This window comes from Microtus oregoni, unplaced genomic scaffold (assembly GCF_018167655.1).
Source record: "Microtus oregoni isolate MIOR12 unplaced genomic scaffold, Mior012 000002F_ref0000024, whole genome shotgun sequence".
Classification (NCBI taxonomy): domain Eukaryota; kingdom Metazoa; phylum Chordata; class Mammalia; order Rodentia; family Cricetidae; genus Microtus; species Microtus oregoni.
The window spans coordinates 32,152,122-32,167,321 of record NW_024543061.1 but is presented as its reverse complement, the minus strand read 5'-3'; the positions used below and the strand labels follow the sequence as shown (position 1 = coordinate 32,167,321).

Sequence of the window (15,200 nt, the reverse complement as noted above, 5' to 3'; positions counted from 1 at the left end):
GGGGTGACCAATCACTTGCTTTGGTCACGGGTAAAGGTGATCATGTGCCCATTTTGAACCTAGGCTTCTAAAGGTCTTACATGCCATGACAGTGTGAGTTTAGAGTATGCCTACTCCAGGGTCCAGAGCCGGTCTAGTGGCAGGTATTAGGTCACTGAGGACATGTCCTTGAAGGAGAATGGAGGACACAGGTCTCTTCCATGTGAGCAACTGATTCTACCATGCTGCCATCTCACCAAAGACAGCAGGGCCAAGCAGACAAACCGAACCAAAACCTTTCACTCTCTCATAAGGGGGTGATCTCGGGCATGTCACACTGAGGGAGGCTGAGCAACACATACTGTCCATCTCTTTCTGAACCAGGCCCAGGCAGCCCGTTGTGGAAGAGAAGGTTCCATTCCCGGAACAGAGACAGCTTAGCTGTGGGTCACCTGCATCACCTGGCTCCAGAGCAGCCAGCCAGTGATAGCCACACAGGCCCAGCTGAACATTTGCTGGTGCCAGGCCAGTCACAAGCACAGCTGTGGCGAGTGATACCCCAGTCCTTCATCTGATGCCGCAATACCCACTGCTGGAGACCATGTGACCACAAGTCCCAGGTGCTGGTACTGGGCCTTGCCCGCCCCAGAAGGGGTAATTCCTTGCACCCGTTTTGTGCACGTGGAAACTGAGGCTGACAGAAGGGAAACTGACCTGGATTAAAGGTAACCACAGAAGCTGGACTCGAGACCTGCCTGCAGCAAGATCCTCTTCTAATCCCAGGCCATCCCCCCCTTCTTTCCCTCCCTCCTGCTTCATCCCTGTCCCTGGTGCAGCTTGGCCCTGCCTGTCTCTAGTCTCCAGCATACACACGCAAGGGAAACCAGCTTCTAGGCCATTCCATCGCTTGCAGCCACACCGATCCTGGGGCCACTGTGCACTCCAGCAAGACTTCTACCCACAGGCCTCTTCAGGCACACCCTGCCACCCTCAACCAGACCTGTCTCAGAGAAAGCAAAGTCACCTGGGTTATTGGTGGAGCTGAACACATACTTTGTGGATTTGTCAATCAATGCCACAACTGTTAGCTTTTCCTGGGCAGGCAGTGAGTCTGCCCCCCACCCCACCCCCAACAGTTGCGGAGGCAGGGGACTTGCCTTGTACAGGGAGATGCCACAGGTATCATTGTCCTCGGCTCCACAGGTCTCACCCTCCTTGGCCCCCACGACACCAGCCATGCAGCTTTTCTCCTTCAAGTAGGAGACACAACAGTGCCTCTGGGCTATCCTGAAATAGGGGGCTGCCTCAGTACCTGTCTTCCTGGAACCCTCCCCAGGAGGGTGGCAGTCCCCACCTCACAGCCCCCACCTGAGGTCTACAGCGAGAGGGGCCAGTACCGGCAGCAGGGCAGGTACAACCCCCACCAGGTCCAAGGCCTGGGACGCACTGGCCTCAGAGCTGTGTTCTTGACCTCTGAAGAGAGGCACTGGCATTCAGAGTTCCACTACCAATCCTGAGAAAGTTAGATTCAACCTCAGGAAGGGCAGGGTAGATCTGGTGGGGGGGGGGGGAGTGGTCACTACCTGCCCCTCTCTGTTGGTTGTTTTTTCCTCTTTACTCTTTGGGTGGCCCACCACCAAGCTCCCAAATAAATCACACAGAGGCTTATTCTTTCTTATAAAAGTCCGGCCTTCACTTGGCTTGTTTCTAGTCAGATTTTCTAATCTTAAATTATACCATCTACCTCTTACCTCTGGACTTTTACTTTTCTCTACTTCTGTATATCTTTTCTTTCCTTCTTACTCCATGTCTGGCTGTGTGGCTGGTCCCTTCTTTTCTCACTCCTTGACCTCTCGCTTCCTGATCCCTCTTTTTCTCCTATTTATTCTCTGTCTGGGAGCCCCGCCTATCCTTTCTCCTGCCTTGCTATTGGCTGTTCAGCTCTTTATTTGACCAACCTGGTGTTTTAGACAGGCACAGTAAAACAGATTCACAGAGTTAAATAAAAGCAACATAAAAGAATGCAACACATCTTTTCATCATTAAACAAATGTCCCACAGAATAAACAAATGTAACACATCTTAATATTTCACAATACCTCTCCACATGGCTAATCCATGGACGAGGAGGCTGATAAGCCAGCAAAGCTTAGGTTATGGGAGGCGGGACTCAGCACTACATGGGAGTGTAGCTATGGTCGATGTGAGGTTAGCTCCGTCTCAAGAGGGATGTAAGCATTATGGCTACAAAGCTCAAGACACATGGGGTCTGAATTGTAAGTGTGCGCTAACCATTCAGTACCCCAAATGGGAATGGCAAAAAGAAAAGGGGAGGGACAAGGTTAGCATTTAAATTTCTCTAAAGAAGGCAGAGTGGGGTCAGAGAGGGTAGCGTACTGTTCTCTTTTATAAATTGTTGCTGTCTTTTATGTCACAGTTGTCAGAATCAACAATTGCAACTCTGCCGCTATCAGCAGTGTTTATGCTGCGAGAGCCAGCAGCCCGAGGGAAATCTGTTCCCTCAGACACACCGACTCTATCACAGCCACAAAGGGAACTTAGCTAAATCTGTCACTCAGGATTCAAAGGCTGAGGTGGAATCCAGCTTCCCTGAGAGGCTGAATAGCAAGCAGCTCACCAAGCTCGCCTCCTCTCCTGTGTCTCTCCGGAAGCCCTCATGTGTCTCCTCCTCATCCTTAAAAACTGGCCTTAAAAACTCCACCCGGCTCCTCTCTACCACTTCCCGTCAGCTAGTGGCTGACCGAACCTCCTGACCGCAGGTGAATGTGACTTTCATTTAATCAAACACATCTTTGCATCATTAAATAAATGTTCCAGAGCATAAACAAAAGTAGTACACCTTAAAATAATATTCCACAACCGTGGCGTATGCTTTTAATCCCAGCGCTTGGGAGGCAAAGGCAGGAAGATTTTTGTGAATTTGAAGTCAGCCTGGTCTACATAGAGTTTTAGGTCAGCAGGGCTACATAGTGAGATTATCTCAGAAGAGGAGGAGGTGGCAGAGGCAGAGTGAGCTGGACATTAGAAAACAGGGGTTCTAATCCTGGCCATACTACTGGTGGGCTGTGCAGCTCTAGGTGAATCACACAGCCTCTCTGAACTCCATTCTCCTTTTTGAAAAAATGACTAGGCTGTTGAAAGATGAGAAGGGGAGTAAGAGCTACTAATCCTCGCAGGGGAAGCAGAGCACACACATCTGAGCCACAGCACGGGTGGCAGATGAGGACAGAGTGGCCAGGCTCTGGAGCATTCAGGGTGGCTGAACTGGGGAGGGGTAGCTGCAGTAATCAGGGAGCCCCAGACACCCAAAGGTGATGATGTTCCTTTGAACTTGCTCTCAGTTGCACACCATTGTATTTACACACCAAAAAGACAGCCACAGATCCATGTGGCCAACTGACAATCAGGACCAGATCATCTGACTCTCAAGACCAGTCTGTCTCCCCACATCAGCCTAGCCAGAAGGCTCACTTCATTCCCTTTGGGACACCTTCACACACTTGGGGTCCCGGGAAGGCAAGAACAGGTCCCCTCACTCCAGGCCACTCACCTGCAGACATCACTCTCAGCACCGTTCTCGGGGATCTCCTGGCATTCATCATTGTCGATGGCCCACTGCTGGCCGGCTGCGCAGCACGTCTCAATCAGGTCTTTGGTGGAGCCTGTGGGTTGCAATGTGGTTAGGTTTAGGAGGTGTGGTTAGGTTTGGGGACACCAAGTGCAGGACACACCGTAGGCACTGGGCAAAGAAACCTCTTAGCCCCAACCTTCAAACACCCCCTGCCCTGCATGTCCAGCCCTTCCTTTCTAAGGAAGCACTAGGGAGACTGGGTCCTCCTGCAGGGTGGGTAGAACAATGGGCAGCCAATGACTGGTTCCAAGGGCATGGGAAGAGTGTGTGTGTGTGTGTGTGTGTGTGTGTGTGTGTGTGTGTGTGTGTTTTGCAGGCTGCTTACTCCAGAGCCCACAGGATCAGACTGCACAGGCAGCAGCTGACCTGTGATTTGTCTAGCCCCTTCCCCAACCTCTAGACTGTTTCTGTCAAGACATGTCTCTAAACAAATCATTGCAAACATAAGAAGCCCTGAGTGGGGTTCTGCTTCTAAGGAACCTTACCCGAGTAGCCTAGATAGGACAGGAGATAAGAAAAGAGCTTCAGGGGCTTGTGGGAGTTCACTAAAAGCTACCTTAAGTTGCTTTTCTCAGGAATTTGGTTGTACTGATGAAGTCTAACTAATACAAATTAATACTAATTAACAATTATTATAACACAATGATCAAAGCCAAAATTGATGTATTCAAATAATGGTTTTTCTTAATACAACAACAGGAAATTTAGAAAAAAATGCCATTTAAAAGAGAAATCTAGAAATAAATCAGCAGTAATCAATCATATTGTCCAACAAGAAGGGAATCGCTCTGTCTCTCTCTCCTCCTCCTCCTTCTTAGATTGATGTGTTACTTTGCTGCATGTATATGCACACATGAGTGCAGAGCCCACGAAGGCCACAAGAGGGCATCAGATCCCCTAGAACTGGAGTTGCAGGTGGTCTTGGGCTACTGTGTGGGTGCTGGGTTGAACCTGTGTTCTCTGCTAGATCAGCAAGTGCTTTAACAACTGTATTTGAAACACATACCATGTATACATACTGGAATAGGGTCCATGTATTCAGGACATGAACCCTCCAGCATGAGAACTACAACTTTAATATAATTATAACCAAGGACCCAATCTGTTTATAGGGCTTGTCCAGGTGATTCTCAAATTCGCACAAATATCCAGGCCTGGTGGGACTAGCCCGTGATCCAATATTCAGACAGTTTTGCAGCAGGATTATTGTTCAAGATCAGCAGGGGCAACATTGTGAGACTATCTCAAAACAAAGAGGGGCAGGGCCATGGCTCTCAACCAGTCTGACTCCATCCTTTTCCCTTTTCAGGGATCAAATCTCCTCAGAGAATGTCTCCCTGACTCTGTGTACCCCAACCCCATCGCATCACCCCACTTAGCCTCCATTTACAAAAGTGACTACATAAAAGTATACAAGACAGGCAGGGGAGTATATGCCTGTAAACCAACCATGCTGGAAGCTGAGGCAGGGGGATTACAAATTTGAACCTGGGCTCCATAAAGAGATACACACACACATACACAGTGTACATACACATGTGTGTATGGCAGAGGTGGCCCATAGGCTGGGAACCCAGCCTTTAAGACATAATGAGCCTTGGCTGGGGCATTTTATATTCAAATCCTAACACTTGGTCTTCCTTCTATAGGCGGGAATCTTCCCTCCCTAAGGCTTTTCTAAGAAAGCCTTGTGGGACAACCAGATTGCACCAGATCCTGGGGTCTTGGCCAGGCAATGTATGATGGATGCCTCAAGAGATAACAATGACAGCCCCGACGTGCGGAGTGCCAGCAGCAAGCCAGGCATGGGGCCAAAAGACTCCAGCTGCTCTTACTCCCTCTGCCCAGAGCAAGTGGAAACTAGATGGCCCCACCACACTTCCTCTCTTCCCTTTCCCTTCCAGGCAACTTGATCCAGCCAGTCCTGAAAGACCAGTGAACACAGCCTCCAGCATGAGAGGGGCCGCGTCAGCATGGACTTGGTGGTCTTCTCTTCTAGTTTCTTGGTCTCAGACCATTTTAACTTGCACTTGGTAGACTTCCACTATTTTCCCTCTGGCTTTTCCCACCCCAGTTTTCTCACTTCAAAGGCATCTGGAGCTGTGACCTCATGCTGGAAGGTCAACCTATTTGGAACATAAGGGGGACTGGGTCTAATGTGGACTCAATGTCTAAGATATGGGAGGCAAGGTCACAATGAGGACTCTACCCCACAATTTCCAAGATGAGCCTGAGGAAGCTCCCACAGGCCTAGGTCCCTCCCTGACCCCAGACACCCTAGTCTCTGTCTCTGTTTCTCTGTCTCTGTCTCTCTCTGTCTCTCTCTCTCTCTCTCTCTCTCTCTCTCTCTCTCGGGATTTCTTGAGCTCTCTGGCTTCTGGTCTGTGGAGAGTACACCAAGCCTCTCCTCTTCCTCACACTCTGACTCTGGTGATATCTTCTGATCCATGAACTTCCTATGTCACGTTGCCTTGGCCCCTCCTACACTTTTGTACCTAGCCTGGTCATAGGAATTTGTGCCCAACCAGCAGTAGACTTGCTTCTGGTTGCTCCTGGCTTCCCAAGGCTGGGATGGTTGCCTCCTTTTGATGCCTAAACTGCTGCTTTACAGGACCTTTTTGTGTCAGCGAAGTCCCTGAGTGTCCTGAGGACCCACTAGGTCAAATATGTCCCCTCCACCAGGGCCACCCACCTGTCTTATCGGTCTGCCTAACTCCTGACCCTCTGCTTCCATCAGTCCTCCCATCACTTTCAGGATGGTACCCAGGTGACTGTCCACACACAGGGATCAGATGAGGACTTCTTCATGACTGTGAGGTCCCACGGACGGTCCTGCCTCTCTATTTTTTCCCTTCTTTGCTCTCTCTGCTCACTCATTCCTTGCTGTCTCAGGTTCATTTCTTCCCAGGGCCTTTGCTCTTGCTATGCTGTCTGCCCAGGATCTCCCACCCTCCCCCTGCCTTGCCCCACTTCTACTCTCAACCAAGCCAACTCCTTTTCCCTCTTCAGGGATCACTTTTCCTCAGAGAGGGTGCCCTGGCTTCTGTATACCTCAATTCTACCACATCACCTCACTTACCCTCTCTTATACTGCACTGACCTTAAATAACTCTGAGTCACCTTAGGGAGCCCTGGAGCTCCATGGAAAGCCATTACAGGACAAAGTGCCACTCCCTGGTGTGACAGTCCAGGCCTACAAAGCAGTTCTCACCTTCTGCCGAGTCACTTGGGCCTCTGCTTGTTGCTGTCTTCATTGGTGATTAACTATGCTAGGAACACCCTCCTCCTTCCCGTCCACCTGGGGAATGTCCACCCATCGGTCCTTAAGAAGCCCATCCAATATGACTTCCTGCCCCTCCAAATGGCCAGCACACACCTGCCTCTGGGAAGGTCAGTTGGCTCCCACTTCTGGCTACACACAGAGACACACACACTGCACCACAATATCCTTGCCGAGTGACACACCCTTGGAGAGTCCTGTGTCCAAAAATGGGCCTGAGTTACCTCAGTTCCCCAGTGGGCAACACAGGGCCCAGCATGGACCAAGAACAACACAAATTCTGCTTCCAGGTGGGGCGTTCAGGCTCTCAGCAGCCATCAGCATTTAAAGTTCACACCAGCCTACGATGTCTGATGTCTGCACGTGTAGTAAAGGGGCCGCTCAGAGATGCCCTTGTCCACCAGCACACATGGTGAGGTGTGTTGCACCCTTCTGAATGAGCTAAGCCAGCACAGCACAGCAACAGAACCAATGCCTGATGGAAGGCTGGGCCACTGCCTGTTCTGTGATGCTGTCTGCCCTTCTGCCTCTTCTGGAATGGCTGAGCCTCCCTATTCCTCCCAAGGATGGCCGGGACATTCTCACCTCCTGGTGAACAGTGACTGGCCTGGCTCTGACCACTCTGCTATGGTCTTTGGAGTATTGGGCTTCAGGGTCCTCCCAGCTAGAGAGTACGGTTGTTCCCTGATCTCACCTCTCACACCCCTGGGTGGCACAGAGAGAGAGAGAGATTTGGAAAACCTGCCCTGCTATCTGCTGAAAGGGAAGATGTGCAAACTCATTTTGCAGAAATTTTGTTATTAGGAAAACAAGAAATAGATGCCCCAGGGTCCCAGGCCACTGAACAGTCTATGCTAGAGATGTCTGCAGAGACACGGTCCCTATGTAGCAACAAGTCACTAATGAAGACCAAAACCACCATGTGACATGTTCATATCCCACAAGCATGACATGGAGAAAGACTCTGGCCACAGGAAGAGACAAAAACAGGATAAGGTAACAGGACTAGAAAATCCCATAGTGAAGACTGAGGCTCAGGAATGATATAGCACAATCTAGACACACAGACCACAGACAGCAAGCACATGCCTCCACTCAGATTCAAAGACAGATGCGAGGGGGGCACCAGGGGTGGGGCTGAGTATTCAACAGGGGCAGAGTTTCAGAAGTTGGAGATCTCACTCCAGTGTGACTTCATTTAATGCTGTTCAGCTGCATGCTCCATACTTGGAAATTTCATGCTATTTAAAACACACACACACACACACACACACACACACACACACACACACATTGCAATATAATATAAAGAACTGTGAGCTGGAACTTCCCCTTCCAGGAATCTCAGATGCTGACAGGCACCACCATGAACCCAAACAGGAGGGTCCCAGACGCATGATGCATTTGTGACAGCAAAGATTCCAGGAATACCTAACAATCAGAGATGAAACAGTGAAGAGGCTCCCAGCCAATCACACACAGGTGTCAGAGAGCCCGAGGCAGACGTGTAGATGAAATGAAGTCATTCCTGAACGTGTTTTAGTCCGAGTTCAGGAGCTATATAAACTGCCGTCCGTCTTTTAAAAGGATTACACAGAGATGCACCTGGCATCTGAGTGGAAACCCAAGCCCCAGCACCAGATGGTGTCGTGGGGAGGAACCCAGCCTTCTGTATATTGCAGGCAGGTATCAGCCATTCCTGAGCCCTTCCCTTGTAAATAGATTCAGGGATTCCGGAGGCTACAACCTCCTTTGATCACAGAACAATGGCTCTCCCAAACAATCCAGCCCAGACATCAAGACCTCCTAGACAGTCCCCTTTCCCTGACATGAAAGCCCCCTCTCCCCACAAAGCATTCTGGCTTTGAAACGCTGCATCGCATTTTTCTCTCCTGGCAGGAAGGTAGCAGTGGGAGTCCCCACCAGAGCCCTGCCCAACAGGATGTTTGCTTTGAGGGCCTCAACACACAGCCCAGAGAATGACACAGCATCGTGGGTCCCACCAGCCTTGAGAGACATGGTGACATTTCCTGTACAACCCAGGGTGAGCCTTTCTGGGCCACCCAGGAGCCTTGAGCATTTTTATGAGGCCTGTGAAGTAGACAAATCAGAAAAGGTCCTGACCTCAGCTCTGCCTTCTACCCCAGGTTCATGGGACTGTGCAGAGGAGTAATAGGGACCAGACGGGACCATTGGGATGGGGTTCCACCTAAGCCCACCCAGCCTTGGTTTTTTTTTTTAATTTATTTATTTATTATGTATACAATATTCTGTCTGTGTGCATATCTGTAGGTCAGAAGAGGGCACCAGACCTCATTACAGATGGTTGTGAGCCACCATGTGGTTGCCGGGAATTGAACTCAAGACCTTTGGAAGAGCAGGCAATGCTCTTAACCACTGAGCCATTTCTCCAGCCCCCCAGCCTTGGTTTTCTATCTCCATATAGGTTCTTCCCAGACCTATTAGCACACATATGCCATGCACCCCTGCCTTCCGTCATGCTCTCCCATGCCTGGCTGGTCCTGCTGTATGCTGATCAGAGTCTGAGTCCAGCAGCAACTGCGGAACTGCAGCCTGCACCTGTGGCACATCCCTTGGCTCTCAGTGGAGGGTCCTGCCACTCTGCCACGTTTATGAACAGCTAGACAGAGGCTCAACCTATCATATACCACACACACTCAGAGGCAAAAGAGAATGAAAAGGGGCATCCACAAGGAAAGGTTCTCAGCACCACAATTCTCATGAATGCGACTTAAAACCAAGAGGAGATGCTGCTCTATCCTGGGGCCAAGGACGAAAGATAGCTGGCACTGGGATGGACCAGAGATGAGAGTGGTGCGAAACCACCTGCCCCCCCCCCCACACACATAAATCAAGCACACGTAAACTTTGGGGTGCTCTGGAAAATGATCAAAAAACATCAGTCAATGCTATAAGCCCTCCACCTAGGTGTGCAGTTAATACACAGGGACGCCTCTTGCTTTCCAGAGACAGAGGGATCTGCCAGTAGCACAGATCTAAATGCCTATCGGTATCAGAGCAAATCAGCAAGCTATGATTCATTCCCACAGCAGAATGGCACTGAGACATTCTGCTTGCCATCTCAACAGGAGCAGCAATTAACACTAACAAAAGTAATTTAACTGCTACACACAAGAATGTGAATAGGACCCAATGTATTCTTCCAAAAGAGCCAGACACAAGTGGGATCATTCCATTCTACAAAACAAACACAAGAATAGGTGATGTGGGATTCCCCTCTGTATGCTGTGAATACCATTGGCTAATAAAGAAACTGTCTTAGGCCTGCACTAGGCAGAACTTAGGTAGGCGGGGCGAAACTAAACTGAATGCTGGGGGAAAGAAGGCGGAGTCAGAAGAAGCCATGGAGCCTCTGCCAGAGACAGATGCACCGAAACTTTGCTGGTAGGCCACAACCTCGTGGTGATGCACAGATTAATAAAAATAGGTTAAATTAAGATGTAAGAGTTAGTTAATAAGAAGCTAGAGCTAATGGGCCAAGCAGTGATTTAATTAATACAGTTACTGTGTGGTTATTTCGGGAGTTTGGGCAGCTGGGTGATGAGGAAACAAACAAATGGGCTCATACAACAAATAGGCCAGGGAATTGGCAAGTCAGAACAATCATTTTAATGAGGCCAGGAGGGAGTGAGAGCTAACAACATGGAGGTATCACCAGGGAACACTGGTCTCCATCCGCTGGCTGAAGGGCCACGTGTGTGCACAGGTGTGGCCTCTCTGTGCTGTCCACTGAGACCTGAACACTGCTGTCTGCACATTAAGCTCCAACAAGACATTTGGTGAAGGCCTGTTCCATTGTGCTACATTAAAAGACACTTGAGACTGTGTGCATTGGGCTTCAGGGGAGTTTGGGAATAACAAACCCAGGGAATACAAACGCCACGGTAAACCAGATGCTGGTTAATCACCCTTGATTAGATATTACCTTTACAAAACAAGTTTTACAGCCCACCTTGGGAACAATTAGAGAAAGCAGAGTATTAGATGCCATTAGGGAATTAACTGGGATAGATGTAGCATCTATTTTTTAGCATTTTAAGATACAGGGTCAAGACTGAAATGTTTCCAGCATGCATGTGTCTATATGCTGGCCCTCTCATCCACTGACGCTACAGCTGTGAACTCAACCAACTCAATATAGGAAAATATTTCCAAAAGACCTGTATCTGTATTGAGCAAAAGTGCACAGACATCCTTCTGGTGTCTGGTCTCCAGACAGTGCAGTGTAACTGCTATGAACACATTGCATTCATCCTACCTCAGAATAACCAGCAACCTGCAGGAATTAAAGTAGGATGCACACAGGATCTGGTCATGGGTTTTACATAGAGACTTAAGCATCCTTCAACTTTGGTACCCAAGAGGAAGGCAGAAGGTCCCTGGAATCAATTTCCTGAAGATACTGTGTGTTAACTCTGTGAGTATCTAAGTTAGGGTTTCTATTGCTGCAACCAACATGACCAGAAGCAGGTTGAGGGAGGAAAGGGTTTATTTGACTTACACCTTCAGAACATAGTCCACCATTAAAGGAAGTCAGAGTAATAACTCAAGCAGGGCAGGAACCTGGAGGCAGGAGCTGATGCAGAGTCCAGGGAGGGTTGGTGTTTACTGGCTTGCTCAGTTTGCTTTCTTATAGAAGAACCCAGGACCACCAGCCCAGGAATGGCACCATTTACCATGGGCTGGACCCTCCCCCATCAAACACATAATAAAAAAATGCCCTACAACTGAATCTTATGAAAACATTTTTTTTTCAGTTGAAGTTCCCTCCTTTCAAATGACTTTAGCTTGTGTCAAGTTGACATAAAACTAGCCACAATGCAGTGTGTGTGTATGTGTATGTGTGTGTGTGTGTTGGTGATGATGCTTCCTCTAGGCATAACAACACTATTGCTGCCTTGAAATCAAAGCTGCAGTGATTGTCCACACAATGCCCTTTGAAGGCTGGGCCTCCTAGTATTCCTTCATGGGAGTGAGACACGAACCCTGCCCACTCCCCAAAGATGTACCAATAGTCAACAACAGATATTAGGGGATGCACACTAAGTTGTGTTCATATTCTTGTAACCCCAACTAAACCCATGGGTTCACCAGGGACTTGTATGGAATCATTTGGTCTGTCATTATGGTCTTAACTGGGGTGAACAGACATTTGTTCATGCCTCCCCAGGAAATGCTAACACAAATGTAAGTATATGTGTACCCATGTGTCTCTGTGAGTATCAAATGAGTCTACCCTGGATGGTAATGGTCCCACAAACAGTCCTAGCAGCCTACCATGGGTTGAGTGAGAGAAGGCCTGCATCCATGGTCAAGGGCACATGCCCAGAGGCCTAAAGACATCCCACTAGGCCCTACTTCTTCTTTTCCTCCTCCTCCTCCTTATTCTCCTCCTCCATCCTCCCTCCTCTTCTTCTTTTGGTTTTTCAAGACAGGGTTTTTCTGTGTGGCCCTGGCTGCCCTGGAACTCACTCTGTAGACCACTGGCCTTGAACTAACAGAGATCCTACTTCTGCCTTCCAAGTGCTGGGATTAAAGGCATGTGCCACCACTATGCCACCAGGCCTCAATTCTTAAAAGTTTCATCTTTCACAGCATTGAAGTGGGAACAAGGGCTGTGAAATAATGCTTTTGCACACTCATGTTGGTTTAATAAAATGCTGACTGGCCAGTAGCCAGGCGGGAAGCATAGGCAGGGCAATCCCAGGATTCTGAAGAAAACCAAAAGTGACCACGCTCAGTCTCTCCAGCCCATGAAACAACAGAACCAGCATCTTCTATACAAGTGGAATCTGACCTTCCACCAGCCTGGTATCTCTAACTGCTTCTGGGCCACGAGCCTCCCAAAGGTGTAGTGGACCCCCAGGCATTGAGCCACAGCCGGACCCCATCCCTGCAGAGTAGGCCTCACCTCTGCTCACTGCTGACATGTTCCCAGGCATCCAACACCATCCAGGAGCTTGGCCCATCCCATCCCAAGCTCAGCGGCTCTCTAAGCAAGAGCAGGACAGTCAGACCCTGCGCTCAGCTTCCCACACTCCACCACCTACATCCCAGAGACTCTGGCTCTCTGGTCCCTGGACTGAATGACGCAAAGAGGTCCAGGCCAGAGGCCAGAGAAAAGCCGACAGTCTGCCAGCTACACACCAGCCCTGCTCTGCCCAATGGGCCCAGTGCCCTGTAATCATTCCAGAGCCTCCATCTGGACAATAGAGACACATTTGCCTGTACAGTGTAGTTGGGCACTCAGGGGGATGCCATGCAGGGCTAGGAAGTACCAGGGCAAAAGGCCAAGTGGGTAGTCAGCACATTTCTCTGTTTCATTGGCCTTGGAACCTCGGATAGTTCCCTTAACCTCCCTGGGCCTCAATCACCCATCTATAAAATGGGTATAATGACGGTGAACCCCTGAGGGTATCTCAAGGAATGAAAAGATCCATACATAGCCAGAGTTGAATCCAGCACCTGACACATAATCCACTCGCTTGTTTACCCTTAATGGAATGTCACCTCACAGACAGGCAACACTACAGGTAGAAAGGACTTCAGGCTGGGCATTTGTTCATGGCTGGCAAAGGAGTGCCAGAGGAATACAGAGTAAATGACAGGCAGGGAGGAACACTTAGCTAGAAGGGGAGCACAGCACAAGGAGGAGGCAGGCAGGGAGGAGCACTCAGATGCACATCTGGAGGCAGCTGAAATGACAAACACATGGGTGGGGCAGGAAGTGAGCAGCTAAACACTCCAGCCCATCCCCAGCAGGCCTGGCCCCTTGGCTCTTTGGCAGGAGGGACAGGCTTCTGACGAGCAGAAAGGACACAGATCTGTCAAAACAAAAGCACAAATCCACGCTCCTTGCACTCCCCAGAGCACAGCAACCCCTGCAGGGAAAGCAGAGAGCACACCACACAGCAGAGCTCTGCAGCCACTCTGAGCCCTAACAGGGCTTCCTACATCTTCCAGATGCAGAACTGAGGCTCAGAGAGGGTGACTCCTTTGCCTGCGGTCACACAGGCAGGAGGAGCAGGGCCTGGAATCCACTTTCTGAGAGTCATACTGGGCTCTTTCCCAGGGCACCGAGCTGGGAAGCACTGTGTGCCCATGGGAACGAGGGCCTTGCAGAGTCCTACAAAGTTCTCCTGTCTTCCAGTGGCAGGCAAAGGATGGCAGAAGGACCTCTGTAAGGCTCTTGTACAGGGCAGCCAAGTAATTTGCCTAAAGGTTATACAGTGAGAAAGATCTGAGTCATCTAAGCTGGGATCCTCCCAGCAGGCCAGGCGGCAAGATCTGCTCTTGTGCAGATCATGGGGAAATGCTTTTGTTGTGGGGAGCAAATAAAATGGGGCATCTGAAGCTCCTGCCACAGTGTTGAGGGCTGGCAAGCAGGGGTAGAGAGGCCCCTCACTCACTCTCTTGCTCATTCCTCAGGGCCTGCTGAGGACTCTGCAGCCGCTCTCCTGGGGTCAGACTTCTGACAGAGCTGGCTATGGAGAGCATCAAGCAGCAGCGTCGCTGGTGCTGAGCCTGCACACAGGACCACTGTGCACTCTTCATCCTTGGGTTAGGACAGGCTGGAGCATACCAGTTGAGGACGAGAAACCTTGGGGAGCGGAGATGAGTCAGGGTGGGTCAAAGATGAGACCATGGGAATCGAAAACAAGACCAGATGGAGCAGAGACAAGACCATGGGGATCAGACCAGGAAGAGCAGAAATGAGACCCTGTGGGTCAGAGGAGACATCTGTGAAGAAAACCAGAAGCACCGGCAGTGGCGTGGCTTGGGAGAGTGGCAGAGAGGCAACCCCACAGCCCTGGAGGTGGCACATGGTCGGGGAAACCCAGTGGAGAGGTTCCTGAGCATCCTAGACCATCAGGAATCCACACATCAGTGGGCAGAAGGGAGGGAGCAGTCATAAGCTGAGGAAGCAGCTGGGACAGGCTGTGGAGTCCACACATGCTGAGAATAATCTGGAATTAGGTTTAGATGATTTCTGCATAACTGTGAATATATTAAAAGCCACTGAACTATGCCTTCAAATGCAGGGGACTTCTGGCTATAAATATGATCTCAATAAATCTGCTTTTAAAGAAAGACATTAAAGAAACAGAAGATTTAGAGAAAGCTGGTCCCCGTGGAGTGGCAGCCCTGAGAGACACCATGAGAACATCCCACTCATAAAGATGACAGAATATTTAGAGAAACTTTGATCCCCATGGTCTTGTTCCCCCAGGCATGGCGGTATACATC

The 15,200-nt window shown here is 49.8% G+C and overlaps 1 protein-coding gene across 2 annotated transcripts in view; it reads right to left on the bottom strand.

Moving 5' to 3' along the window:
* Fbln2 (fibulin 2) overlaps positions 1-15,200 on the bottom strand; it is a 62,302-nt gene that overhangs the window by 19,943 nt on the left and 27,159 nt on the right. For both annotated transcript variants that reach the window (XM_041635374.1, XM_041635383.1), the window contains exons 3-4: positions 3,551-3,662; positions 1,137-1,266 (exon numbers count right to left, since the gene is read on the bottom strand). In XM_041635374.1, coding sequence (XP_041491308.1) covers positions 1,137-1,266; positions 3,551-3,662 — 242 coding nt within the window. The remainder of the gene's footprint in view (positions 1-1,136; positions 1,267-3,550; positions 3,663-15,200) is intronic.